Source organism: Bison bison, unplaced genomic scaffold (genome assembly GCF_000754665.1).
Source record: "Bison bison bison isolate TAMUID 2011002044 unplaced genomic scaffold, Bison_UMD1.0 scf7180017864259, whole genome shotgun sequence".
Lineage (NCBI taxonomy): Eukaryota > Metazoa > Chordata > Mammalia > Artiodactyla > Bovidae > Bison > Bison bison.
Genome location: NW_011494831.1, coordinates 2,577,333 through 2,603,344, shown reverse-complemented (window position 1 = coordinate 2,603,344; position 26,012 = coordinate 2,577,333). Strand labels below are relative to the sequence as shown.

Here is a 26,012-nt window from a genome sequence, read left to right as displayed (position 1 = left end):
CCAGCTCCCAAAATAATCAGATGCAAAAGGGAAGGAAGAAATCTCCAGGCCAGTGGGTGACTCAGTGCCCGTGGGCCGGCTTAGTCACCTGGATAGCTGCTCCTGGCTCCCAGCACCTCAGGCTGGGAGCGATGCCCTGCCCCCTGCAGCCGGCAGCAGCAGGCTGTCAAAGGGAGTGCGGCCACGGAGCCCCAGCTGGCCCAGGGCTCCCGGCAGGCGGGCTCCGGTTTCCTCCCCAGCCGCCTGTCCCTCCTCCACCGAGCACCCCGGCTCACTTTGGGATTTCTCCATTAAATCCTCAGGCAGCGACCTGCTCGTTTGGGGCTCCGAGCTGCTCCAACGTTGCTTGGCAATTTTGATATCGTCGGGGGTTGCCATGGGGAGGAGGGTGATGTCATTGACACAAAAAAAACCCACTGAATTTACAAATCAGCTGGGGCTGGAGCTATTTATAAAAACACGTTTTTCCCTGCCTTCCTTTACTGAGGGGGAGGCGGGGGGAAGGGCTGCCTGTGCTCTCAGGGCGAGCCTCCCCCCTGCAGCCCTGGACCTCCCGGGCTCCCCGCCCCCAGGGCTGCAAGACCTGGCTGCCGGGCCACAGCTGGCTGAGCCCCGCTTTTGGGGTCTCGGTTGGTTTTGCTGTGAAGAGTGAGAAAGCGGCACATAGAGGGTGCTGGGCAGCATGGGCATCAGCTTCAGGGCTTGGCAGGGACCCTTTGTTTCCCAGCCCCTGATCTGAAGTATCGGCCTTTGCAAGTGGGTGCTTGAGCTCCCCTGGGGCCAGGGAGAGCTCAGCCTTGCACAGTGCCCTCCGGGTCCCTGAATCCATCCATCCCCTCACTGGTTCTTTATCTTCTCCCAGTGCCCAAGCCCAATCTCGGCCCCCTGCTCCTCTCTCCCATACTCGCCCACGGTCCTGTTGGAAAACCATCCTATCCGTGGTTTTGACCATCAACCTGGAAATGCTCACTCCAGAGCCCAAGTCACAGCTGCCAACACGGGCACCACCTTCACCAGCCAGTTCCCACCCCAGTGCCCACTGCTGCTGATGGCCAGATGGAAACCCACCATTCCCCTCGATGCTTCCCCACCCCCGCCCCTTACATCCAAGGTGGCACTAGGCTGCTTGTGTTATTTTTGAAAACTCCTTCATGAATTTTCTTCCATAAATAAACAGCGTGGTGTTTGGTTAAAAGCCCAGGTTCCGAGCTTTCTGTCCCGAGTTCACATCCCAGCTTTACTGTTCATCAGCTGAGTGAATTTTGGCATGTTATGTAACCACCTGGACCTTGATTTCCTCGTCTGTAAAATGGGGATGATTTCACCTGCCTACAGGGTTGTGGGAAATAAGTGAACAAAGCTCCTGGCCCAGGAACTGCTCACCCTGAGAGCTCAGAAAACATGAATCTTCTCAGCTTTCCGCTTCATGACTGGGCTGTTTGGGGCTCACTCTTATCCACCCACTAAACAGCGGCAGATTAATCTATAGAACGATGACCTCAGTCACCTCCTGAGTGACGGTCTCAGGCTGCTCACATAGACATTTTGATTGAGCTGTGCAGTATGGGACCACGTGGCCTGTTTAGTCATAAAAACTCAATTAGGGTTTCTAATTACTAGTCATCTTGAGCAGAAAAGGGATTTTTTTGGACAGCCATCAGGTAACTAGTTCCCAGCACTGATGAGAAATCTGGAGAATCAAGTCCGGGACAGAAGCCAGCCAGTACAGAGGTCTCTAGGCATCAGACCTGACTCTGCAGATTCCATGCCTCCCCCACCTGGATGGAAGGTGCTCCCACCACGTGCTCCACCTGGTGTGCCTCTGGTCTGGTGGAGCAGAGGGTAGCCTTGTCAAGGGTTCCCATTACCCACATGAGGCGGGAAAGAAGATTAGGGTGGAGGCGCTGAAGGAAACGGTATGTGCATGAGTGCTCAGCTACTCAGTTGTGTCTGACTTTCTGCAACCCCATGGACTGTAGCCCACCAGGCTCCTCTGGGATTCTCCAGGAAAGAATACTGGAGCGGGCTGGCATTTTCTCCTCCAGGGAGTCTTCCTGACCCAGGGATCAAACCCACATCTCCTGTGGCTCCTGCATTGGCAGGTGGGGATTCTTTACCACTGAGCTACCTGGGAAGCCCCAAAGGAAAGGGTGCTGGAGTTCAGAAACCAGTCAAGGGTCACCATGGGTCTTGGCCACTTTCGCTCATCCTTCCAAATTCCTGAGAGTGATAATCAGACATTGTTGATTCTGTCTTCAGGGACTTCGGGAAGCTGACGCCTGCACAAAGTAGAACTCATTCATTCCTCTACGTAATGTTGCATGGATTCTTTTTATTTTTTTTTGACAGGGATTCTTGATTTGGTGAGAATTGCTGCCAACTGAGACCCCTTTCCTCACAGGTTGTAGAAAAGGGGAAGTCTGTCAGCCATTGGAAGAAACCCTTCAAAGGCTTGGCTGCCTCTTGTAGGGGGCAGCCGGACAGATGCCTGCATTCTTGGGCCATTGCTTGGGTGCTCTGCACCCTTCGTCACCCCAGCGGGTCACCTCTGCTGATCCCAGCAGGCTGAGCTCTCGGGGGCAGGAACCCCAGCATGGTGCCCGGCACACAGTAGATGCTCATACATACTTGGTTGAGTGAATGAAAGCATGAGGAGGTTCTGTGCTCTGCTACTGCTAAGTCGCTTCAGTCGTGTCCGACTCTGTGTGACTCCATAGATGGCAGCCCACAAAGGCTCCCCTGTCCCTGGGATTCTCCAGGCAAGAAAACTGGAGTGGGTTGCCATTTCCTTCTCCAGTGCATGAAAGTGGAAAGTGAAAGTGAAGTCGCTCAGTTGTGTCCGACTCTTGTGGACTGCAACCCACCAGTCTCCTCCGTCCATGGGATTTTCCAGGCAAGAGTACTGGAGTGGGGTGCCATTGCCTTCTCTGTGCTCTGGCCCCCCGTATACTTGGAACACAGTGAGTCATGGAGTTGCAGGGGACTCTAAAATCATCAGCCCCGCCCTGCCTTCCGCAGGTGAGGAAACTGCAGCCCCCAGAGATGAAGTGACTCAGCAAAGCCACATAGGAAATTAGAGGCAGTCAGGATTGGAACTCAGCCTTCCTTCTCACAGGCCGGTGATGCTCCCTTTGCTACCCACGCAGGCCGGTTCTGCTGAAGCCCCAAGAGTGAGGTATCTGTCGTTTAGTCCAAGGCAGCAGCGGTGCTGTCACTGTGGGTTTTTCTGCCTTTTACTCTTGGCTCCCAGGGAGTGGCAGCGTGTGAATCGGCCTAGATGGTGTCCTTACAACTAATTAATACAGTCTTTCACTTTTCTCAATTTTTCTGTTGAAAATGGTGATGTTCTTAAAGCCTCAAAAGCAACTTGTCTGGTCGGCACCATCTTGGTGAGTCAGGTTCCACTGGATTGAAAGCTGACACCGAAATATCCCACCGAATGGCTTTAAACAAATCATCTGGGGATTGGTTTGGAAAGGCACTGTAATAGCGAAGTCCTCACATTTTCATAGATGAATGCTTCCCAGGCTTTCCTTAAGAATAACAAGTTTCAGAAACAAAGTCTAGGGTTCTAACGTGTGGGAAAAATGCCCTTTTACTGCCAGCTTTTTCTAGATCTTTAGCTTCTTTCCTACACTTCCCGCCTCCTTTGTGCTGTGTGTATAGAGGGTGCTTCACGTAGGCCTTTCTGACGGCCGTGCGGGCCTGTCTCCACCTGCCTACACTCGTCAGCACCTCTTGCCAAAGGGCCAGGAAGGAGGAACAGATCTGCCTGCCCCCACTGCAGTCCCAAGCCGGGGCAGGCTCCGGAAAGGAAGGGCTGGGACTAACGAGCAGCTGTCGTCATTGGAGGTCCGTGTCCTGCATTCCAGGGCTGGTGTTGCCTCAGAGGTGGCCCTCAGCCCACAAGCCTCCAGGTCAGAGGTAGGGGCCCCACCTTCAAGAGATTTTCCCAAATGGCTTCCCACAGGGGAGGTGGGGTTCCCATAGCAGATGCCTCCAGAGCCCCCACTCACCCTCCAAGGTGCTGGTAGCAAAAGGGAGAAGGGCCAGCCAAGTCCTGGGGGTCCTGTGTGGAATGGAGCCTAGAAGGCCTTGTCATATAAGGGTGCTTGGGCCCCTTCTGTGCCTCTCCTCCCGCTCCGCCCTGTTTCCCTCCTGTGGGGGTGGAGTGGGGTGAGAACCCCAGGGTAATGGGCACGCCCTGGTGGTGCAGCAAGATGTGTAGAGAATCCCTGACCGAGGGCTGTGAGTGTGACTGGTGGGACTCTCCACCGTGCTCCTGGAGTAGGAGTGCCTGCTGGGCTGCTGTTAGGGATTTTCTCTAGGAATGCTTCTTCAACAAAAGCAAATTGGAAAAACTCAATTTGACTCCAATAGGAATTACTATCCGGAGAAGGCAATGGCACCCCACTCCAGTACTCTTGCCTGGAAAATCCCATGGATGGAGGAGCCTGGTGGGCTGCAGTCCATGGGGTCGCGAAGAGTTGGACACAACTGAGCGACTTCACTTTCACTTTTCACTTTCATGCATTCAAAAAGGAAATGACAACCCACTCCAGTGTTCTTGCCTGGAGAATCCCAGGGACGGGGGAGCCTGGTGGGCTGCCGTCTATGAGGTCGCACAGAGTCAGACATGACTGAAGCGACTTAGCAGCAGCAGCAGCAGGAATTACTATCGCTGCTGGCCGACGGCCTTGCTGCCTGGCCACTCCCCTTCTGGCCTTGACAGAAGGCCCTGCACTGGCCCTCTGACTAGAAGTAAAGAAGGGATGATGAGGCCTTCCGGAAGCCCAGTTTGGGCTGCAGAACCTGCCTGGACACCGATGGGCAGGGCAGATGGGGAGGAGGCTGAGGGGCCACGGTGCGGACTGAGGGAGACAGGTATCATTCCCTGAGAAGCTGTAGCTACAGTCCGCGGGGTCGCAGAGTCAGACACGACTGAGTGACCAAGTACACATGCCTCTGCCACCGCCCCACCCCTCCCAGCCCCTCCGCTTCTGGGGAAAGCAAGAAGAAAGGGTGACAGGATCGTGGCCAGTCGGGATACAGGCCCAGAGCAGACGGCAGTGTTAGCAGATGGCCTGGGAAAGCAGAAGGCGGACGTCACTGTGTATGGCCTTGCCTTCTGGCCCCGCCTGTCACAGTGCTGCTGGGGTCACAAGGGAGGATTTGGAGCAAGTCTGGCGAGGGTGCCTGATCTTGACCTCCAGGAGAGGTTTCCAGGAGAAATAGGATTTTTCAAGTAAGTGAATAGGGAATGGAATTCTTTTTCCAGAATCAAGTTTGTGAAAATTCCTGGTTTCGTGAGATGGAGGTGGCCACAGAAGAAAACATGTTAATCAAGTATATACCATGTTCCAGGATAGGAAGGCTCGGCTCTAACCTGCTTGTTCGATCACTGAATCCTTAAAACACCAAGGGGGAGGTATTATTATCCCAGTTCATACAGACGAGGAGTCTGTAGCTCAGTGTTTCAATAACTTTCCCTGAATCAGCTAGGAGGTGGCAAAGCCAGGGTCGGCGTGCAAGCCCTGGCTCCTGCTGTAATGCCCTGTGCTGAGGCAGGAAGCTTTGGCGTGACTGTTTCTGGGGGACACTGCACCCTTTGGCTGAAGGGAGCCACTCAGTCAAGGTCTGGCCACAGCCTGCTCTGACTGGGCTGAGTGCTGCCTCTGGCTGACTTTCACTGCTATGTGACAAGGACACAGACTTTAACTGAGAATTCAGGAGAGGGTCAGCCCCCAGTCCCCAGTTTAGTGGCTGGCAGCAGGTCCAGCAGTGGTATTTCCCAGAAATGAGACTTCCTGGGAGCAGCTTCGATGGGAGGGGCTGGACACCCTCTGTCAGAGCAGGGAAAAGGAGGGACTAGAAGAAACTTCACTTGAGACACAGCTAAAAAGAAAAGTCTTCTGTTGGTGACATGGGCACCCCTTCTCCACTCTGGCACATACAGCTTTAGAGGTGAGTAAGGCTGGGCTCCGGAAGCTTTAGGGGATTAACCCTGAGGCGTTAATGGTAACATGGGGGCTGGCTTAGAAACTGGTCAGAGCAAAGTTGCAAACTGCCGAGTCCCAAGTGCACAGTGATGGCCTCTGCCATCCCAGGCCCATTGCCCCAGGACAGCCTTCCAGACACACCTGAGCTTCTGCTCAATGAGCAAGGGCTAGTGATAAGCCTGGCAGCACAGGAGAAAGCACAGCAGCAGAAGCACATACATGGAGGGTTCCTACTGCATCAATGACTGCCAAAAAACTCATTTTCTTGAGCACACGTTAGAGACTATGCACAGTGCTAAGCCCTTACCACACATTAACTCATTAAATCCTCCTAACAATCCAATTAATGAGTCCATTCAATAAATAGCTATTGAGTACTTGCTAGGTGCTAAGCTCTGTGCTAGGCGCTAGGGATAACTTTGTGGAGAAGTCCCTGTCCTCATGAAATTCACAATCTAGGTGGGAACTATTATCTACCTCATTTTAGAGGTGATAAATCAGGCCTCCTGAAGTTCTTGCTCAGGTCACTAAGTGACAGGGCAGGGGTTTGAACCCAGGCAACGTTTCATAGTCCAGGGTGGTGTTTTCCTACCAAATTCTGCTTTTTTTCCCTTCCCAACACCACCCATGCGCAAGACACTACTGGTCGCCTCTCTAAATCTGTCTCATATCCCCCTTCTGACTTGCTGGAAGAAGCAGAGCTTATTTGCATGTATCCTCTTCCCCTTCCTGTGTGCTCAGGGAAGGGCTCCTCCCTGGCACCAGCTCTGGGGGTAATCTCAATTAGTTTGAACCAATCTTGGTAATTCCCTTCTTTTTGCCAGGGACTTTTTGCCAGGTTTAGACCCTAGGCATGTGACAATCCAGACAGGAGTACAAGTTTGCCGAAGAGTTTTTGGGAAGAATTTCCTTGTGCTGCTCCAAGCTGTTTGGCTTGCTGCGGGAGCCAACTTGGTTCCAGAAGGGGACCAGCCTGAGGACAAAAGCCAACATGCTGAGAATGGAGAAATAGGAAGAAGCGTGGGTCTTCTGTGAATTGCTGGGCTTCAGGCTGGTTATGTGAGATAACAGATATTCTTACCGCGTATGCTAGTTTAGATTTTCTGATTTTCGCAGCTGCAAACTACCTGATACAGACAAGCTCCGATCCCTGCCATGCCTTGATGACCCCCAGGACACCATAACCCATGCTGGCCCTCACTTCTTCAAAGTGTCCCAACACATCTGCACAACTCCTTAGCTCTTGGTCAAGCCTTACCTTCAGATGTCCTTTGACATATTCCCCTCTATATTCTCTTAGCTTTTAACCTATAATATCCTGTTCCACTAACTAAATTATAAACTCTCTGAAGGGAGAGAGCATGCCTCATATTTCTTTATATCCTTCATGGTGCCTGACATTAAAAGTGTATCCTCAGTAGAGTTTATATTTATTGCTAATCATTTTTGCCACATTCCGAGAGAGTATTTGCTGTCCTGAAGGGGGTAAATGAACATGTTCCAACAAAGAGTAGAACAGGAGTCAACAGGTTGCAGCTAGAAGCCTGAGTGAATAGGAATGTCAGGTATCTCCACTGTGCTGTAGATTCCACGATGGGTTACACTGGCTCTGGCTGCCTCCCGTACCCAGCTCTGGGCTGACTGCTGGGCAGACAGAGATGAATCCACTGCTTGCCAGGAACCATGGGACTTTCAAGTTTAGCAACCATATTGTGTTAATTCTCACAACAGCCCTTAGCACTAGTTTATAGATGGCAGACTGACCTGCCCTGATCAAGCAGCCAGTGTGGAGCAGACCTGGGGATGCAGCCCAGGTTTTCCAGTTCATGAATCGAACTCATAGGACTTCTTGCGTTCTATCTTTCCTTTTTCCTATCAAGCAAGTGGTCACTTTTCATCCACTGGCTCATGGGAGGGATGCAGCAGAAGGTAATATAGAAATGGTTCTGAAAGCCTAAGCTCTAGCAGCAAAAGTCTCAGGAAGAGACTAAATATCTTGGCCTTAAATGGCGTGAGCAGGCCCTGTGCCTAAGCTAGAGGGGTTTCCCCTGGTGAAGGAGAGAAGAGACGGCAGAAGAGCGAGATACATCTACAGATGGCCAGAGGAGAGGGAATCTCATCATGCTTCCCACCAGTGTGGGCAGCAAGACCCTGCCTGATACGTATCATCAGGGCAAACAGGACCCGAGGCAACTTTTACGATTCCTGTGCTCTGAACATGGCTGAGGAGCAGCAGAGAGCTGCAAGCCAGAACTGAAACAGCCCTGTGGGGTGAAGATGGGACTAGATGGACCTTCCTGATAGCTTAGAACTTGGCTGATCTTGAGACTGTTTTCTTTAAGTACAATTATTTGTTGTATTTGGTTTCCTGAAGGTCACTCCCAATAGAAATAACTATTTCCCCTTTAGAATACAGAATATCATGTTTCTTTCAACTGCCTTTATTATATTACAGATTTAGCTGTACTCTGTACAGTAAATTATAGTAAGGTCCTAATCTAGCTGAGGTTCCAATTTACTCGAGAAGTTTCCAGAGGACTTTAGACCATGTTAGAACTAAACCAATATAAACATCTACAAGCAACTGTACTAAAAGCTTTATTTAGTTCTAAATACTCCGTAAAGTAGGCATTCAGGCATCTTTACTTTATAGAGGACAACACTGGCTCAGAGAGGGTAAGTAACTTGTTCATTGCCACACAGCCAGGATTTAAACCCAGGCATTCTGGCCATAGAGGCAGCATCTCTAACCTCCAAGCAGTGGCACCACAGGCAGGGGACCACCTCAATATTGAGGAGATTCTGGTAGGCCTTATGCCTGTGAAGCTGACCCCTATAACGTGAGCACCACATATAAGCTGTAACTCTACTATAAAAAGACACATGTACAAGCACCTATGCAAGGCAACCAATGGTGTGATGCAGCCGGGAGCTAAGGGGCCACCCCAGGGGCCTACCCCACTTGTCCACATGCTAGGTCGCGTACTGCATGTGCCTGCTTGGGTGAGTTCTGATCGAGTGGCTTTCTTATCTGTTCAGTGACAGGGTAGGTGATCTGGAAGGTCTCTCCTAGCAATGCCAGTTAACTTGTCTGTTCTGCCTAGCTCATATTTCTGCCTGCCTGATTCTTTCAATTCTCTGGGACTCCCTGACTTGCTGTACCACACACTCACTCACCTTTAGCTGTCTCATTTCCTGGAATGAGCCAGTCTCATTGAAGCTTCATGTGTCACCCTTTTCAGTATTTTTATCACTTCATTCTAGAATTACCACGTTTTTTTCAATTCTGTTTTAAAAATGCAAAGGCAAATGTATATTCATCTTTCTGTTCACAGATTTTAATGGGTATTTGTTTTTATGAAATGCCATCCTCACTTTGCTAATTGTAGGACTGAAGCAATTAAATGTATCACATGACCAGGACGGTAAGATTAAAGAAACATACACAAAATGAGACACTAGAAATGAAAGTGAGATGATTCCAGACACATCTGCAGCCTAGAAGAGATTTTTCCTCTTCACCAAGACTCTGATATAACTAGTTTTTGAACTTGTGGCCACATTTTTCACATTTAAATTCACTATTTTTTTTAACTCACTACATATTTAATTCACTCCTAATTTCTAGGACTATATAAAATTAATAGACAGTCCTTTGCTCACAAGGGGTTTGAGAACTAGCAGTGTGATTGGGCAACCACTACTTCCCATGGAGTACATCATGAGAAACGCTGGACTGGAAGAAACGCAAGCTGGAATCAAGATTGCCGGAAGAAATATCAATAATCTCAGATATGCAGATGACACCATCCTTATGGCAGAAAGTGAAGAGGAACTAAAAAGCCTCTTGATGAAAGTGAAAGAGGAGAGTGAAAAAGTTGGCTTAAAGCTCAACATTCAGAAAACGAAGATCATGGCATCCGATCCCATCACTTCATGGGAAATGGATGGGGAAACAGTGGAAACAGTGTCAGACTTTATTTTTTTGGGCTCCAAAATCACTACAGATGGTGACTGCAACCATGAAATTAAAAGACGCTTACTCCTTGGAAGGAAAGTTGTGACCAACCTAGATAGCATATTCAAAAGCAGAGACATTACTTTGCCAACAAAGGTTCGTCAAGGCTCTGGTTTTTCCTGTGGTCATGAATGGATGTGAGAGTTGGACTGTGAAGAAAGCTGAGCGCCGAAGAATTGATGCTTTTGAACTGTGGTGTTGGAGAAGACTGTTGAGAGTCCCTTGGACTGCAAGGAGATCCAACCAGTCCTTTCTGAAGGAGATCAGCCCTGGGATTTCTTTGGAAGGAATGATGCTAAAGCTGAAACTCCAGTACTTTGGCCACGTCATGCGAAGAGTTGACTCATTGGAAAAGATTCTGATACTGGGAGGGATTGGGGGCAGAAGAAGGGACGACAGAGGATGAGATGGCTGGATGGCATCACTGACTCGATGGACGTGAGTCTGAGTGAACTCCGGGAGTTGGTGATGGACAGGGAGGCCTGGCGTCCTGCGATTCATGGGGTTGCAAAGAGTCGGACACGACTGAGCGACTGAACTGACTGAACTTAAGTCATGGAGAAGTCAATTTGAATTAGGGGACAACACTGCTAGGGAGCCGAGACTTTGCTGTAGGAACCTCTAAAGAGCAAGACTATTGGAAGTAGTATGCTTTGATGGAAAAAAGTATGTTTACAGACATTTAGCCTGAATTTATTAGTTTGTTCTTTTCTTAATCATACTATGTCAGTTTGTGGAAACTCAATGAGCTTTTATACAAAACCTATAAAATGATTTTTGTTTTGAAAAGTCAAATTTTGTCATTCAAACCCCAGTTCAGACATAGGAAGTTGCAATAGTAGGAAGATGATAATTTTAGAAAGAGTATTTTGAATAGAAACATTATAAAATATTTGAACATGTATGGATTTTTAACATACCAAAGATGAAAATTTAGATATATTATCTTCAGTAATGTAAAATTGCTTTTACTCTCTTTTTAATTCCAAATTAATCTTGTTTTTATATATGGATGATGCAGTCTCCTAAATTTCCTGCTTAAAAAACAGAAACCCAACATTTATTAGGGTTTTTTGTTTTTTTAATGTACAGAAGGGAAAAGATGACAAAACCATAGCCCATAATTTCTTAGCCTAGATTATCCCACAGACATAAAAGGAGTGATGAGAATGTTCAAAGTGCTCAGAAGTAAAAGCCTTTATTCATTCCTCTCACTGCCCCTCTCCTCAAAGACAACCACTTTTTCCCCCTCAGTTTTTTTTTTTTTTTAACATAAGCTGAAATGTGTGGAATTATACTTTCAAAGTCTAACTCAGGTTCTGCCATCTCTACAGGCTCGTGCCAAATTGGAAGATTTGGGCTTCGGCACCAATGCCCAAGCACCACCGCCATCTACAGAAATGGTCTGGTTTTACCTCTGCATTGGTTTCGGGCGCCTCTTCTGCCAGGCTTGGCTGCACTATTACCCCAGTGGGACTCATGAGATTTGGAGGCAGAAGGACAGCTATCACATGCAGTGCTTCATCTTTGAGCATCTGTGCCAATGCTTAAAGTAAAATCTTAGGGAAAATTTCTCAGATTTAAATTAAATAAATATTGCCAAATCACCTCCTAGTAGTGTACCAATCTGCACTCCCACTAATAACATCTGAGTGTTTATTTCCACTCATCCTCACAAATACAACATTCAACCATTTACTATGTGAATGATGGACATTTCACATTTATTTTGCATTTTATTTAATTAGGAATGAGAGTGAACAACTCACATGTTGGTCATTGAAATGTTTTTAGTGAATTGTTCATGCCCTTTGTCTATTTCAACTGGTTTTCATTTTTAAAAAAATTATTTGTACCTTAGGTATAAAATAGTGCTTTGACTGTGCTCTAAGCACTGGGGTTAAAACAAAGTAAATCCCTGCCCTTAAGGAGCTTAAATTCTAGTAGTGGGATACAGGGGGAAAGGATAAAATATATTTCTATATATGCTATGGAAAAAATAAAGCAGGGTAAAGAAAGACAGAGAGTGACAGCAGAACAGCAGTGTGTATAAGGGCGGGTGTGGTGTTTTGTACAGAACAGCCAGGGAAGGCCTCTGATAAGGTGGCAATCTGAGAAGACACCTGAAGGGGAGTAGAGGAGTAATGCATGTGAAGTTATGGGAGAGAATATTCCAGGCAGAAGAAATGGAAAGCTAAACGTTCATAAAGAAGGAAACTAGTTGGCATGTTTAAGGAAGAGTAAGGAGGTGGGCATGCCACAGTGGAGTGAGGAAGGAAAAGGAGTCAGGGAAGAGGTGAGGGAATGGCCAGGTTAGACCTGGTAGGGTCTTGCAGGCTGTGAGAAGTCTTCCCATTTTGAGCTGTGTGAGACTAGAAGCCACTGGAGGGTTCTGCTTTGACTGGAGGTGGGTGGGGGGAGCAGAGAGACTAGTTATAAGACCTTGAGATAATGCAAGTGAAAAATGATGCAAACATGTGGCCAGTGATTATTCCTAGTTTGAGCTTAGAGTTTCTTTTTTTCGCGGGGGCAAGGGGAGATCGGTGACTACATTAGGTTTTGTTTTTTATCTATTATAGTAATAAATAGCAATCTTCTTGGTTTATTCTTGGTTTTATGTCACAGACAAAAAATTACAAAGTCATCTAGTATATTTTCAGCTTCTTACATTAATGCTTTTGATCTTTTTTTTTTTGTAGGTAGCTGTGAAACAGGAAAGACTACCGCATATAGCAGTGCAATGTATTCATTGCACAAGGGTACCAGGTTGAGAGGGTAAGTGGGGACTGAAATCCAGCCAAGCTATGGTGCATAGGAAGGGACTGAATGCACCAGGAGGAGGAGCCTTTTTCTAATGTGCACAAGCGTGCTGTATGAGTTAGGGATTCCCAGGTGACTCAGTGGTAAAGAATCCACCTGCGAAGGAGATCTGGGTTCTATCCCGGGGTCAGGAAGATTTCCTGGAGGAGGAAATGGCAACCCACTCTGGTATTCTTATTTGGGAAATACCAGGGACAGAGAAGCCTGCGGGCTACAGTCCGTGGAGTCGCAAAGAGTAGGACACAGCTGAGCTTGCATGCATGCTTTATGAACTAGTGCTGGTACTGGTTCATCCTCTAAGTTCAAACTCTAATCCATGCTTCAATACCAGTTACCTGGACTGCCACCTTTATCCTATTAAATATTTGTAGCTTCTTATATCTTTGGTGGAACCAAGAACCTCGTTAAGATTGAAGTTTGCCGTACTAAATTTTTTTTTTTAATGCATTTTCCTCACTAGGGAAGTCTTAATTTTAGAAGCCAGATTGGAAGCAAATTTGGTGTAAGAGTTGGTGAGGCTGGAGGAAGAATTCCTCTTTTTCCAAAGCAATAGAAAAGAAGCATTTCTTTGCTGTCTTTGCTTAAAGATTTTAGCCTAAATACAAGAGTCATTTCAAAGAGTTTTCTGCTAACCCTCTGAAAGGCTTTCTTATCTATCTTGAGATAACAGCCCAACTAACAGTCAAAAGTCCTAATGCTCCAGGAGCTCTTTTCATTTCCAGATTCAGGTTTGGCAGCAGAGCACCATGACTTGGGTGGAAGCTTTCTTGTGCAACTGTCACAGGGGGTGAAGATGCTAACAGTAATAGAAAATTAGTGGATGTACACTTTGTGAATGGTGAGTCACTGTATTTCCATGGTTTCTTTTCAAACAAAAGTGAAAATCCTCTTTTCAACTGTGTTCTTTTCCCCTCAGGTCCATCGTTACACTATCACTGCCTTAGTGAGACAAGAAATAACCATTTGAAGGAAGTCAAATAGAGGCTTCCTTCTCCCAAGACAAACAACATAAACTATAAGGAAGAGGCAAACACACCCACTTTATAGTTTTATGCTCAGGCTAAGAGAAAACGAAGACATCATAGGTCCTAACTGATCAGGTACTATTTTCTTCCCTCTACAAAGAAAGGATTGGAAGGGATGGGGAATGCAGGAAGAGGCGGCAAAACAGTTCCAAGTTCCCTAATAAATTAACTTCCTCAGAGTTCCCTCCCTCTCCTCAGAGCAGACTTTCAGAAATAAAGCTGTATCCATAAAGCAGTGCTTTGTCAGTCATGCTGTCAAGGCTGCTGAAAAATTCACTAGATGGAAGCTAAGCCTATGTTAAGAAAGAATCTAAATTTACCATCTAGCCTCAGAGTAATGACTTTACATGTCAAAGTGGTGGGTTGAGAAATGAGAGAACAGCAGAGGGATAGATGGGTTCAGTTACATAAAAGGTACAGTATATAATTTTATATCTTTAGTTGTACAAGAAACAAACATGAAAATGTATCAAAAGTCATATTTTGGTTAAGAGCAAAAATTTCTAAGTTGATTATCCTTCAGATGCAAGTCATGTTTCAGTGCTTCAAGTATATATGCTTAAATATTTTTAGTTAAGATATACTTAGAACCTTCTGCTTTCCAGCAATTTTAGAGCAGTAACAGTGACAACTAGAGTTAAAAAAAAAAAAAAAACACAGGCACCAACATAAGAGGCACATTTGATAATTTTGATATTATGATATGAAATAGTTTTCACTGCCCTTTCTACGGATTTTCTTCCCTATCTCCAAACCTGATATAATTCAAACTTGTTTAGTGGTCTAATACTTCATCTAGACCTATGCACTCCCAAATGATTCCTTGTGTCAAGTCATCTTTTTATTCTAATATTCTGCCTCTTCAAATTTTTCAAATGAAAAACCTTCTTCTAATCCTTCATTAACCTTGCCCCTAACAAGTCATTTTATATGTAACAGAATGATGATCATTCCGTTTCTAAAAGGTTGCTAAAGTCCATTCAAAATCCTTTTTCCCCTAACTCACACAGCCCTTATCAAGAGGCCCAGCAGCAACAGCACCACTAGATTATATAAGAAGACCAAGGGTCGTGGTGGATAAAAAAATGAAAACATTAAGACATAATAAAAAAAACTTTACCACTTGAAACTTAAGAAAATTTGGCCTTGTATAAACCATTTTATCTACTTTTCAATCTAGACCATCTAGTGGAAAGTCAGGAACACCTACAGGAATGGTTGGCTATTCTGTATTATTATGATCCTATAATAACAGTTACAAGTCTAGAATACACAAAATTCCATGGTAAAGTAGCTCCTGTCTGCAAAATAAGGCTATTTATTATCTTAGTTGGGAAAAAGTAGATGAGATGTTAGAAGCACAAATTTAACAAACACTATTTTATTATTTACAAAATACATAGTGATCACAAGGATACATGTAACAAATTACAAATGGGAAAAGTACAAGGAAAAGTTGAGGCAAATGTGTTAAATGACAGCAAGGTACCCATTAATATTGAATCTATTTAGAATAAAACTGTTCTTTGTTAAACTTAGTCAAGGCCAAGAGTAGGTACATTGTTGAGAAGAAAATGCCAGTTACGTAGAAATATACTTCTATCAAAAACTAGAAAAGTATTAGTAGTGTACCTAAATTAAATCACAGCATATACAGATCCAGTGTTCCATAGTACAACCATTGATTTTAGGCAGGAATCTGTGAGAGGCTTGACTGCCTATCTTGCTCGAAGAGGAAAGCCCCAGGACTGATTAACTTCCCCACTTTCCAAAAAGCTTTGTTCAGGTGACTTTGGAATGTGGTGTCAAACACCCCATTCATTTCTGCTGCAAGTTCCCCCAGAACAGACACTGTGGACTCATCACTGGCATTCAGAATCCGCAAAAAGAATTTATTCCACAATTCACCATCTTTTAGCCTAAAAATATATAAAACCATTTTCATCAAGATTAGGCATATAGGAGTTTGAATTCTTTCTGTGTTTAACTCAATGGTATATTTATGCACCAACATGGTTTAAGGTAATACCTAACTCTAGGGTTAGAGATCACTCAAGCAGTGTCCTTTGAAACCGCAAGGTGAAACTACAAAAAAAAAAAAAAAGACTACCACAGTGGGAAAAGTTATAATACGATGAACGCACCTAAAGGGAAAGATCTTTCATTTGAATCTATAAATTTCCTCCATGTACTGAGATGCAGCACTTCTCTTCTACGACTAGAAGAAAAACAAAATTTGTCTCCTCTCCTCTAACTTTCCTAACGTCTAGGTCATTAGAAAGATGACAGCTTCCTCTCTCCCCTTGCCCAGTATTTTATTATCTTTACAACCTTCTCAGAATCTTAAGCTCGACTGAAGTAACTACTGCTTAAGTCTATGATGTTTGTATTAAAAATTTTTTTTTTAAAAAATCAGATAAGCTTCTATTATTGTATAAGGCAAGGTTGTTAGAAAATCCCACCTGCCCCTACCTGCTTCTGCTTATGTAAGACTCATCTAGGACCATAACCAACTGGAGATACCTAACTCTATCCTATATTATGCCTTAATTATATTTCAAACCCATTTTGAAAGTATATGTTAGAGACAAATAAGACTGGCCAAATTCTGAGTAAAGAAAAACAACAATTCAATTGTTGGGAGGGGAAAATGGAAGTAAAGTGGTGTTAAAGTATCAATACTGATTCTTCTTTTAACTAAAGAATCTATTAGTAGGTGATAGATTGTTATACTTATTCTGGGAAGTTAACAGCTATGATAAGGTAAGATGGAAGATGGGATATTTAGTATTATGAGCAGGCTTGAGGGAATACTAAGGTTCTGAGACCAAGCAACTCTTATTAAGAGAGCATTTACTTCCTCACCAAGGAGATTCAATTCTCTGCTTTGGTTTTATCCATTCATTAACTAAATAATTGCCTAAAATTATTATGTAATTTAGAAATTTAACTCTCTTCAAGAGATGCTTATTACCTTTTCATAAAAGCAATTAAAAAGGGGTATAAGACTAACACCAATTGGTTAGAAAATTATTCTCACAAATGTTTCTATTAAGACTTCTAAACTGAGAGACTTCCATACTCTAGTCAACCTATATGTCATATTTATATATCTAGGTTCAAAATAATGTCCTGAAGCTGAATAGTTTGATTCCCTTTTTATTAATAATTCCTTTGTCCTGAACAAGGTACTCCACTGAAGATCTAATGAAAACTGGTTAAAATTAATGAAATCATGGCATTTGGATTAAGAAACCAAGCTGTCAATGCAGAGAGAGCACCGGAGATAAAGAGAAGATCATTTGGACAGGCAAAGACCCTGAAATCACCAATACTTACTCAGAAATATTTTGGCTAAGTTTCCAGAGGGAACCATCCCAGAAGACCTGTAGGTGCTCCTTGAACAATAATAAATGTGCTAAATCTGCTATACCAAACAGATCTACCTGAAATCACAAAAAGCACTATCAGCTAAAATCATTCTCTGCTACTATGATGACAATTTATTTATATAGGAAGTTGACAGGCATTATAGTGCTTAGCTAAGTTTATTTTATGACATACATTTCAGTAGACTGTTCTTATCCTTACAGTAAAGGGAGAAACTCCCCAAAGAAGTGAGCAGCAGAGCCAACTCTAGGAATTATCCTTAAGAACAAAAGATGACAAAAATATCTGGACTGTCAAATTCAAATCTGTATACCTACTAAATATGCATGGACTCCAGCTGTGATCTAAGTGTGTTGCACATGACTAGTTCAGGGTTATGCTGTATATTCAATCAGCAAATGCCGTATATCCAGAGCTGAGTCAGAAGGGATTTTTGCATATAATGCCACCATATAAAACACTTTACATTTGTCCTAATGTTCTTTTTATATACATCATTTCATTTATTCCTCACAAGAATTCTAATGTACATATAGCAAACTCTTATCTTTATTTTACAGAAGATCACAGATAATGATTTACAAAATACAACACAGATAAGTGGTAGAAACGGCCCTGACAGTTACTGAGTTAGTCATGTGTCTGCACGTGTATGTGTATATTCTTCAGTGTTGTGACAGAAAAATGGTACATTTTGCTTGACTTGGTGATATATGAAAACTAGGTCATCTGTTTCAGGAGAGATAGTATCAGTAAACATTAGCTTTCATGGCTTATTTAGGTAAGAAAGAGATGAAGAAACCCTCATCATATTTGCTCTGGCTTGTTTTACACTTACCTGGTACGGAGAAGAACAGTTAGCCAGGATCTTTTGTCCTTCCAGGGTCTGTACAGTCCGAAAGCCACTGAGGTTAAAAACGTCTAGCTGTGCCCTAAGGTCAACACTGTAGGAAAAGTCCACTATCTTCAAAGCTTGATTGTTCTTATTAAAATCATAGGGATCGTGGATTCTAAGCCCAAATTTAAGAGAAGGAGATTAAAAAAAGAGGCCATGAAAGAAGCTGCATAGCTGGTCTTTTTAAAAAAAAAAAAAGGCAAAGAAAAAAAAGGAGGTATCGCAGGTGTGCTTTAGCTATGCCAATAGCTCCCTCAAGTGGTTAGTTATGAAAATGCACCTATAAGAGACGTGCCTGTATCCGCCCAGCTGGGCAATGTCAAGAGTAGTTTACTGGCATAAACTATAGAAGCCAAAGTGCATGGTCACAACAGAACATTTACCAAGTTTCCATATTACATAAACTAAGTACTAGAAGCAGAATGCAGGCCTCGACCTTGTACTATAGATATTAACATATATAATAGCAATAATTCAAACACTAACAAGGATTATGATGGAGGAAATTAAGCTTTTATAGGTGGCATAGCCTTTTTTGTTTACTATTATAGATTAGGCTTTCTGAGAATCATTCAGACTCCTTCACTGAGTTTAATTAAAAACAACATAAGACTGTTTTTTGGTAAAGTGACACCTTTACAAAATACTGTAAACTATCCTGTTTACATTAAACTAATACCATACTCTATCTTATACTTATCTGTAATTCCAACCCTTATTTCCTTAAAAAATACACACATAAACAACTTTACAGCACTAATTCACTACTGATTTTCCTTGGAATTACCTATTCCATGTAATAAAGCTGTTCTCCAAAGAGATAAAGAAATTATTTATATGAGGAAAAAATGGATTATTTTTTATGTGTTCCTTTTCTTTCCCTGCTTTCTCAGTTCCTGATATCAATGGCAGGTCCTATATTTCTAAATAGAGGCTTTGATTAATCCTATCACATATACCTCCACAGCACCAGCTTATCTATTTTACTTTAAAATTTACAACTGTTCCCATTTTGCTTTACAATTTTATTTTGGCCATAAAACTGTAATCCCCAAATATTTTCAAAACTTGGGAGAGGTAGGAAAATGTTTCTTAGAATAATGAAAAGCAGAAAGGTCTCCTAACTCTCTAATCTTCCATTCACTGTTACCCTGGGAAAGACATTCCACTTTCTTGGATCTCATTTTACACACACACAATATAGAAACTGCATTAAATCATTTCAAAAGGCTGTTTCAATTCCTTGTGAATCTACACAAAATTTCCTATCAAATTTGAAAAGTTGTGACATATTAAAAGGCAATGTCCCTTGAACATTATGTGGTTTTCTGGAGTCCTCTGGGGACTGAGAGGATATCTAAATATACAGAATACAAATGCCCAATCCTAAAAAGGCTTAGAAAATCTCTTTGCCTACAAGTCCTGAGAAAAGCCCTGTGAACTCTAGTACTATCCCTCTGAAATTTCAGTGCTGTGAAACAGAGTCAAAATAAAAACTATACCAGGGTTTTTCACATTTAGAAACATATGGGGAGATTTTTTTGGTGATCACAATGACTGGCTGACTGTAACTTGTATTTAATTTGGTGGGAGGTAATTATAGGGGAATAGATATAAAAATCCTGAAATGCTTGGACCAGACTTGCACTAAGTACCTATGGTACTCTGGATGAGAAATGCTGCTGTATTATGCTTGGGGAAGCCTTTAAGACTCCACCATCTCAGGAAAGAAGGCAGGATGCTCATAACCAAAAGGTTATGATTCCAAGAATACACTGCAGATTCTTTTATTTAATTTCCATGCCAACTATGATCTGGAGTCTAATTCAGTTTCTTCTTACAGAATAAGTAGTCAGGAGAAATGTAGAGGATGATTCCAGCTTTTCGTGTACACCAAAGACCTCAAAGAGAAAGTTAACTGCTTACCCAAGTCACAAGCTTGGGACAGAAAAAGCATCTTTAAACTACACTACTTACTCAAACACCATGAGATCAATGACCACTAGACTAGGTGTGCTGGTTCTCTAGTCCTTTCCATAAAACAAAAATTGTTGACCATTTTTGCCTTGTTTATGCCTCAATGTTTTCTATATTTTCTTAATTGAGTATCTGGGTTTCATCTCTTATTTCATGCTCTGAAATTTCCTTCCTTGAACTTGACGGCTAAACTGGATTTCAACACTAAGCCCCTTTTCTTGGCATGGTTTGCATTCGCTCTCTGGTTTTACTTACTTCTCTCAGCAATTACCTCAGCTTGGTATGATTTAAACTTTGGTCTTTGAAACTGAGCAGTGCCTCAACTTTGCTAGCAATCTACCTCTGCGCTGGCCCCACACAAAGAAACACTAGACAATCTACTTCACATTCCCCAAATATTTATCTTTGTACATCTCTCTAAACAGGAATCATCACAATAGAGTTAATTCTTTTTTTCTGGATTATTTCCTCAATGTGTGTGTGTGTTTTTTCCTTTGAATACTTTTAAACTATTCTCAGTGACTACTGACTTTTAGGAAGCAAATATCCTCAACATACAGTATTCTTTAATATGGTATTTATCAAAAGGCAAAAGAAAATGGAAACTACCCATGTTTTAAGCCAAAGCTGATAGAATTATAAGAGAATGAAAAGGACCAACCTGTTTCTAAGAATCAGGCTCCTTGGACTCAAGTCACCATGGACTATTTCTGCTTTGTGTAGTTTCTCCACCATTGTCAAAAGGTTATAAATAATCAATACTGTCATTTCATGGGTAATAAATTCACTGTGTTGAAGAAGATCCTGGAAATAGAAGGACAGAAAAGTATTTAAATTGGGGTGACATATTCAATACCTTGCTTACTGCTGCTCTGTACTCTTCCTGGTTCTCTGTTAGAATGTGGGTTCTCTGTCAGAATGTGGGTTCCTTTGCAGATTGGTTGTTGTCCCATTTTTAACAATGCTGCTCTCCAGTAAGATCGTTCATACAGGGTGAGGCTGGCCCATAGTAGGATCTCTATATAAATGGTAGTTTAAAATTATCCTCATGCCAACAATTTTGGAGAATTCATATTACCATCAAAATTGCAGCAAAACCATCATTATGTTGTATACCTGAAACTAATATAACATTGTATATCAACTATACTTCAATTTAAAAAAAGAGATGAGAAATGAAATAATCTCAGAAACATTAAAAAAAAAATAAAAATGATAGGAGAAATAATCTCAAAAAAAAAAAAAAAGCCATAAAATTGTCTTAAGAATAGTCCAAAGAATAAAATCACATATTATAAGGAGTTCTCTGGTGGCCTAGTGGTTAGGATTCCAGGCTTTCACTCCCAAGGGTCCTGGTTCAATCCCTGGCTGGGGAACTGAGATTCCCACAAGCCCTGCAGCATGGTCAAAAAAAAGACATATTGTGTTTAGGTTCTAAAAATAATCCAGAGGGGTAGTATAGATAAAACAAGAGTGGCAAAAATAGACTCTGGTTTCCATTCCTCATGTAGGGAACTTGGAAGTTGCTACTCTGTCTGAACATGTAAAAAGCTGAACAAACTAAAAAATCAACAACTCTTCTAGTATCTGTAAGTATAGGGGAAGCACCTACATTTTTGTGAATTTCACCTCTAGGAGCAGATCAGGTTTTCACAGTAAATATCATAGAAAAATCTCCCTACTGTTTCCAGCAGGGGGAGGGGAAAAAGAAACATTTGAAACAGGCCAGAGCACGCTGTTCTTTTTAACAAGGCCTGCCTTCAGGGGAAACTAATTAACCAGAGCCTAACATACTGGGATATTATCAGAGTCTACTTGACCTTGGATAAGAGAAATATCCAATTCCAGCCCACTCCAGCTATTTTGTCCCACCTAAGCTGGGCAGGTGGGAGTTTATGGGGGCCGGTTTAGGAAACTGAGAAAGTTGTGAAGTTCACAGTCCAAAGGCATATGCGCATTACAAAAGATGATAAATACAGCACTGTGCGACACTTTCCTTCCCCTCACACGTTACCATCACATTACCAAAGGGAATTCCTTCTACCTAGTACATCATGTCTGGCTATCAAGAAAAAATTACAAAGCATACTAAGAGGCAAAAAACACAATTTTAATAAGCATCAAAGCCAGACATGGCAGGGATATTGGAATTATCAGACCAGGAATTTAAAACAAAAGTGGCCATGAGCTGGTGATGATCATAAATGACTGGATCATTACACAATTCTGTCTCCTTTTATATGTTTGAAAATTGACATAATAAAGAGTTAAAATGTGTTCTTGGTCAAAATAACTTCGGAAAATAAATTAATTAGTCTATTTCTAGAAGATTAATAGGAATTGTATACTAAATTCCTTTGCCAAATGGCATACAAATCTCTCTACTTGAGGATTTTAAATGGTATGTTTTCATATTATTGCAAACCTGAAGGGTGAAGCAGTTTATATATTGATGCCAAACGATACAGCCATCTTGGTATTGATAACAGCTACACAAATTATCACACTCCTCATTTAAACGTTCCTTTAACTTGAAGTTGATATAGAAGTCCCATGGGACAGGTTGAGAAGATACCTGTAAGATATATTTTAAAAATAAAAGCCATTAGAATCTATGGTAATGGTTGGCAGATTGAAAACATTCCCTCCAGCCCTTCTGATATCCTGACAGAAATAATAGTAGAAAAGGGATATTTGCAAAGGCATAAACCTTTAGGAAAGAACAGAGCAGCAGGATATTCTGGAAGCTGGAAACAGAATATTAAGAGGTAACAATCCACTTAACAGACCCAAGAAAGCTGATTCTAGCAGTGGAGAAAGCTGACAGCAACCAAATTTATATTACAAGACCACCTTTTTGTAATATGAAACTGGTAGCACTAATTATCTATAGAGGTAAGAGTGAATGTGGAGCTATAACTGGAGGGGTTGAACTCTGTTAAAGAGAAAGTTAGACCCCTGACTACCCTTCCAGCTCCTGTAGCCCAGCCTCTCTTTCATTCTTGAAGACCATTTTTTTTCCCCTCGAGAATATAAAACAGAAGGGCTCTAGACTAAAGGACACTTACGCACTGTTGAAAGTGGGAATGCCATAAGGAAAAGAAGAAAAAGTTTATTATATGTCAAATGTTAAGATGTACCTTCCCGCCCTTCTACTTTCCAAACTTATTTCCCCATGAAGCTTTTAGGAGACTAGCAGCCAGGATTATATACCTTAGGTAAGAAACCAGAAGTTTTCTCTGAGGTATCTGATAAGCTCAAGAGAAAAGACCTAAAGACTGGAGGTTTTTCCAACATCAAGGTCAAATGAGATCATTGTACTGTGAGGCCTACAGCTGTCAAGGTCCCTCCATATACATAGTTTTAACTGGTTTTCTAGAGGCCCATGCTTAAATATGAAGAGAGAGCCAAAGACTTGAAGAAAGCCTCAAATATGAAAGATGGAGATCAAAACAGACAAAAGAAAATAGATGAAGCAGGGAGAAAGCAAAATTAAAGCACTGTTAATATAGTCAGAGAGGTAAGGAATATTTCATCTTTGAAATGAAGAACAGAATTCTACAAAGAAGAAAAAATTTGAGTGCAAAAAAGAAAGTTTACAAATTTAATACATGATAAAAGAAATTAAAAACCCAGTAAAAAGGCTGAAAATAAAGTTGATAAAACATTCCAGAAAGTAAAGCAAAAATATAAAGAGAAACAGGGGGAAAAAAGGTAAGATTTTTAAAGAAATCTGTTCAGGAAACCCTTAATCCTAACAAAAGGAATTCTAGGATATAAGAACAGCAAAGACTGAGAGAAGAAATAATTTTTTCTTTGAAGATAAGTTCTCAGAACTGAAGAAGTTTCCAGGTTGAAATGGCCATCAAGTGCCTAAGATTATGGGTGAAAACAGACTTTTACCAAAGCACATAATTGTGAAATTTTAGAATCCTGGGGACAAACATAAGATCCTATAAGGATCTGGGGGGCAGGGGTGGGGCAGGTGGAAATCAGAGAATGGCAAAAGATTTTAAAAGCAAGGTTACAAGCCAAAAGCTAGTGAAGCTCATCTTCAAAATTCTAAGGAAAAAAGTCTTAAACCAAGAATTCTGATATCTAGCTAAACTACCGATCAAATAAAGATGTGGAATAAGAAATTTTCTGACATGCAAGGTTTCAAAAATTTTATATCCTATACATCCTTTCTCAAGGAGCTACTGAAATATGAGGATTTAAATCAAGAAAGAAGGAAAAAAACAGGGATCCAAGGTAACTAGGCAGTCAATATAAAAAAGAAGTAATATGAATCCCTGAGATGATGGTGAATGGAAATTTCAAAGTAATATAGTGTGTGTGTGTGTGGGTGTATCCTAGAATGTAACTTGTCCAGATTGAAGGAAGCCAGGAAATTTCGGATGTCCTCAAGAAGATAAAACTGACAGAATACCTAACATGTTTGAACACATTAAGAGATTTACACAATACCCTGTCATTTTTCACATCAGACCTTGGCATATAATGGTGAGCGATTTCTTGATGCATCACTGACTTTCATATAAGGCAGCTCCTAGACTAACAGAGGGATTTTGATGGTGCTATGGAGTTACAATTACTGCTTCAACTGACATTATTTATGAAGTAAATGAAATGACAAAGAATCAGTCCTACCTTTATTATGGTTAACTCGGCAGTGTTTCTTGGTGTCACCCAGAATAATTTGTAGTCTTCACATACCAGGTATTCTTGTCTAATGCAATATTCCTCATTATCTGTTGAGAAGGTTTGATTCCATTTAAAAGTCACTGTGAATATGTACAGCCCCCTAGGTTTTATTTCCTGGTTTAAGGGCTAAAGGAACTTTATATTTGCCAGTTAGTAGCATCTAAAATACTTTCAAAATCATTTGTTAAAAATTGAAAGAGGGGAAGACAGAATTCCTATTGTTACTGGGACATAAACTTATGAATGTGTCAACTTCTATAATGCTGTTTCTTACATTCTAGAAATATTGATTGTGCTTAAGCATCAAGTTCAAGTATAAATAGTCACTTATTTATATACTGTCACACACAAAAGGCCATGCATTCAATGATACTTACCTAATTCAATTTCCTTCTCTATTTCCAAATTAGGCATTGATCTATCTTCTACAAAAAACTCTGTAGAGACACTCAGCTCTGGTAGGGATTTTACCAGTTGTCTGCGATACTGTGGACACCAGGGTGACTGAGTAGGGCTGTCTGGGTGAAAAAAGTTGAGAAAAAAATTACCTTAAAACCAAAATGGGTATTTTAATAGAGGAGGGCAAAAAACCCCCAAGACTGCATGATCAAAACTGTTAATCTAACAACACTCATCTATCTCAGGTCTTTATGATACTGAATTCAGTTTGTACTCATTTAGTCTAGTGATTTCACAATATATGGCAACTTTTCCAGAGAAGAAATACATATACCTCAGTTTGCTCTGATAAACAACTGCTCACTGGATGCAGATGTAGATATTTCCTCACAAATGGTATATATGAACCTACCTGCAGTATCACTAGTGAGCTCCAGTTTCTCAGGAATTTGAAGACTTTTGATGGAGGAGGTGCTTGTAACTGAGGCAGAAGATCCGGAGAACCCAGAGGAATGTGTGGCTTCACGGCTGTCTTCAATAATTGGGCTGAAAGAACCACAAATGAATCAGTCTTCCAAAGGATAATTTATATCAACTTATCTTTGTTCTAATTTTATTTGCTCTTTTCTAGTAAGTGACCTGCATGCATGCTCAGATCAGATCAGTCGCTCTGTCATGTCCGACTCTTTGCGACCCCATGAATCGCAGGACGCCAGGCCTCCCTGTCCATCACCAACTCCCGGAGTTCACTCAGACTCACGTCCATCGAGTCAGTGATGCCATCC

At 42.1% G+C, this 26,012-nt stretch overlaps 1 protein-coding gene across 1 annotated transcript in view; it reads right to left on the bottom strand.

Annotated features, from left to right (window-relative positions):
- Window positions 1-15,216: 15,216 nt before the first annotated feature.
- The window catches only part of BUB1B (BUB1 mitotic checkpoint serine/threonine kinase B), a 55,423-nt gene continuing 44,627 nt past the window's right edge, over window positions 15,217-26,012 (bottom strand). The window contains exons 16-23 of the mRNA XM_010847941.1: window positions 25,640-25,773; window positions 25,206-25,346; window positions 24,775-24,875; window positions 22,550-22,699; window positions 20,786-20,928; window positions 18,091-18,262; window positions 17,202-17,308; window positions 15,217-15,781 (exon numbers count right to left, since the gene is read on the bottom strand). Of these exons, the coding sequence (XP_010846243.1) occupies window positions 15,550-15,781; window positions 17,202-17,308; window positions 18,091-18,262; window positions 20,786-20,928; window positions 22,550-22,699; window positions 24,775-24,875; window positions 25,206-25,346; window positions 25,640-25,773 (1,180 nt within the window). The 3' untranslated portion in view covers window positions 15,217-15,549. The remainder of the gene's footprint in view (window positions 15,782-17,201; window positions 17,309-18,090; window positions 18,263-20,785; window positions 20,929-22,549; window positions 22,700-24,774; window positions 24,876-25,205; window positions 25,347-25,639; window positions 25,774-26,012) is intronic.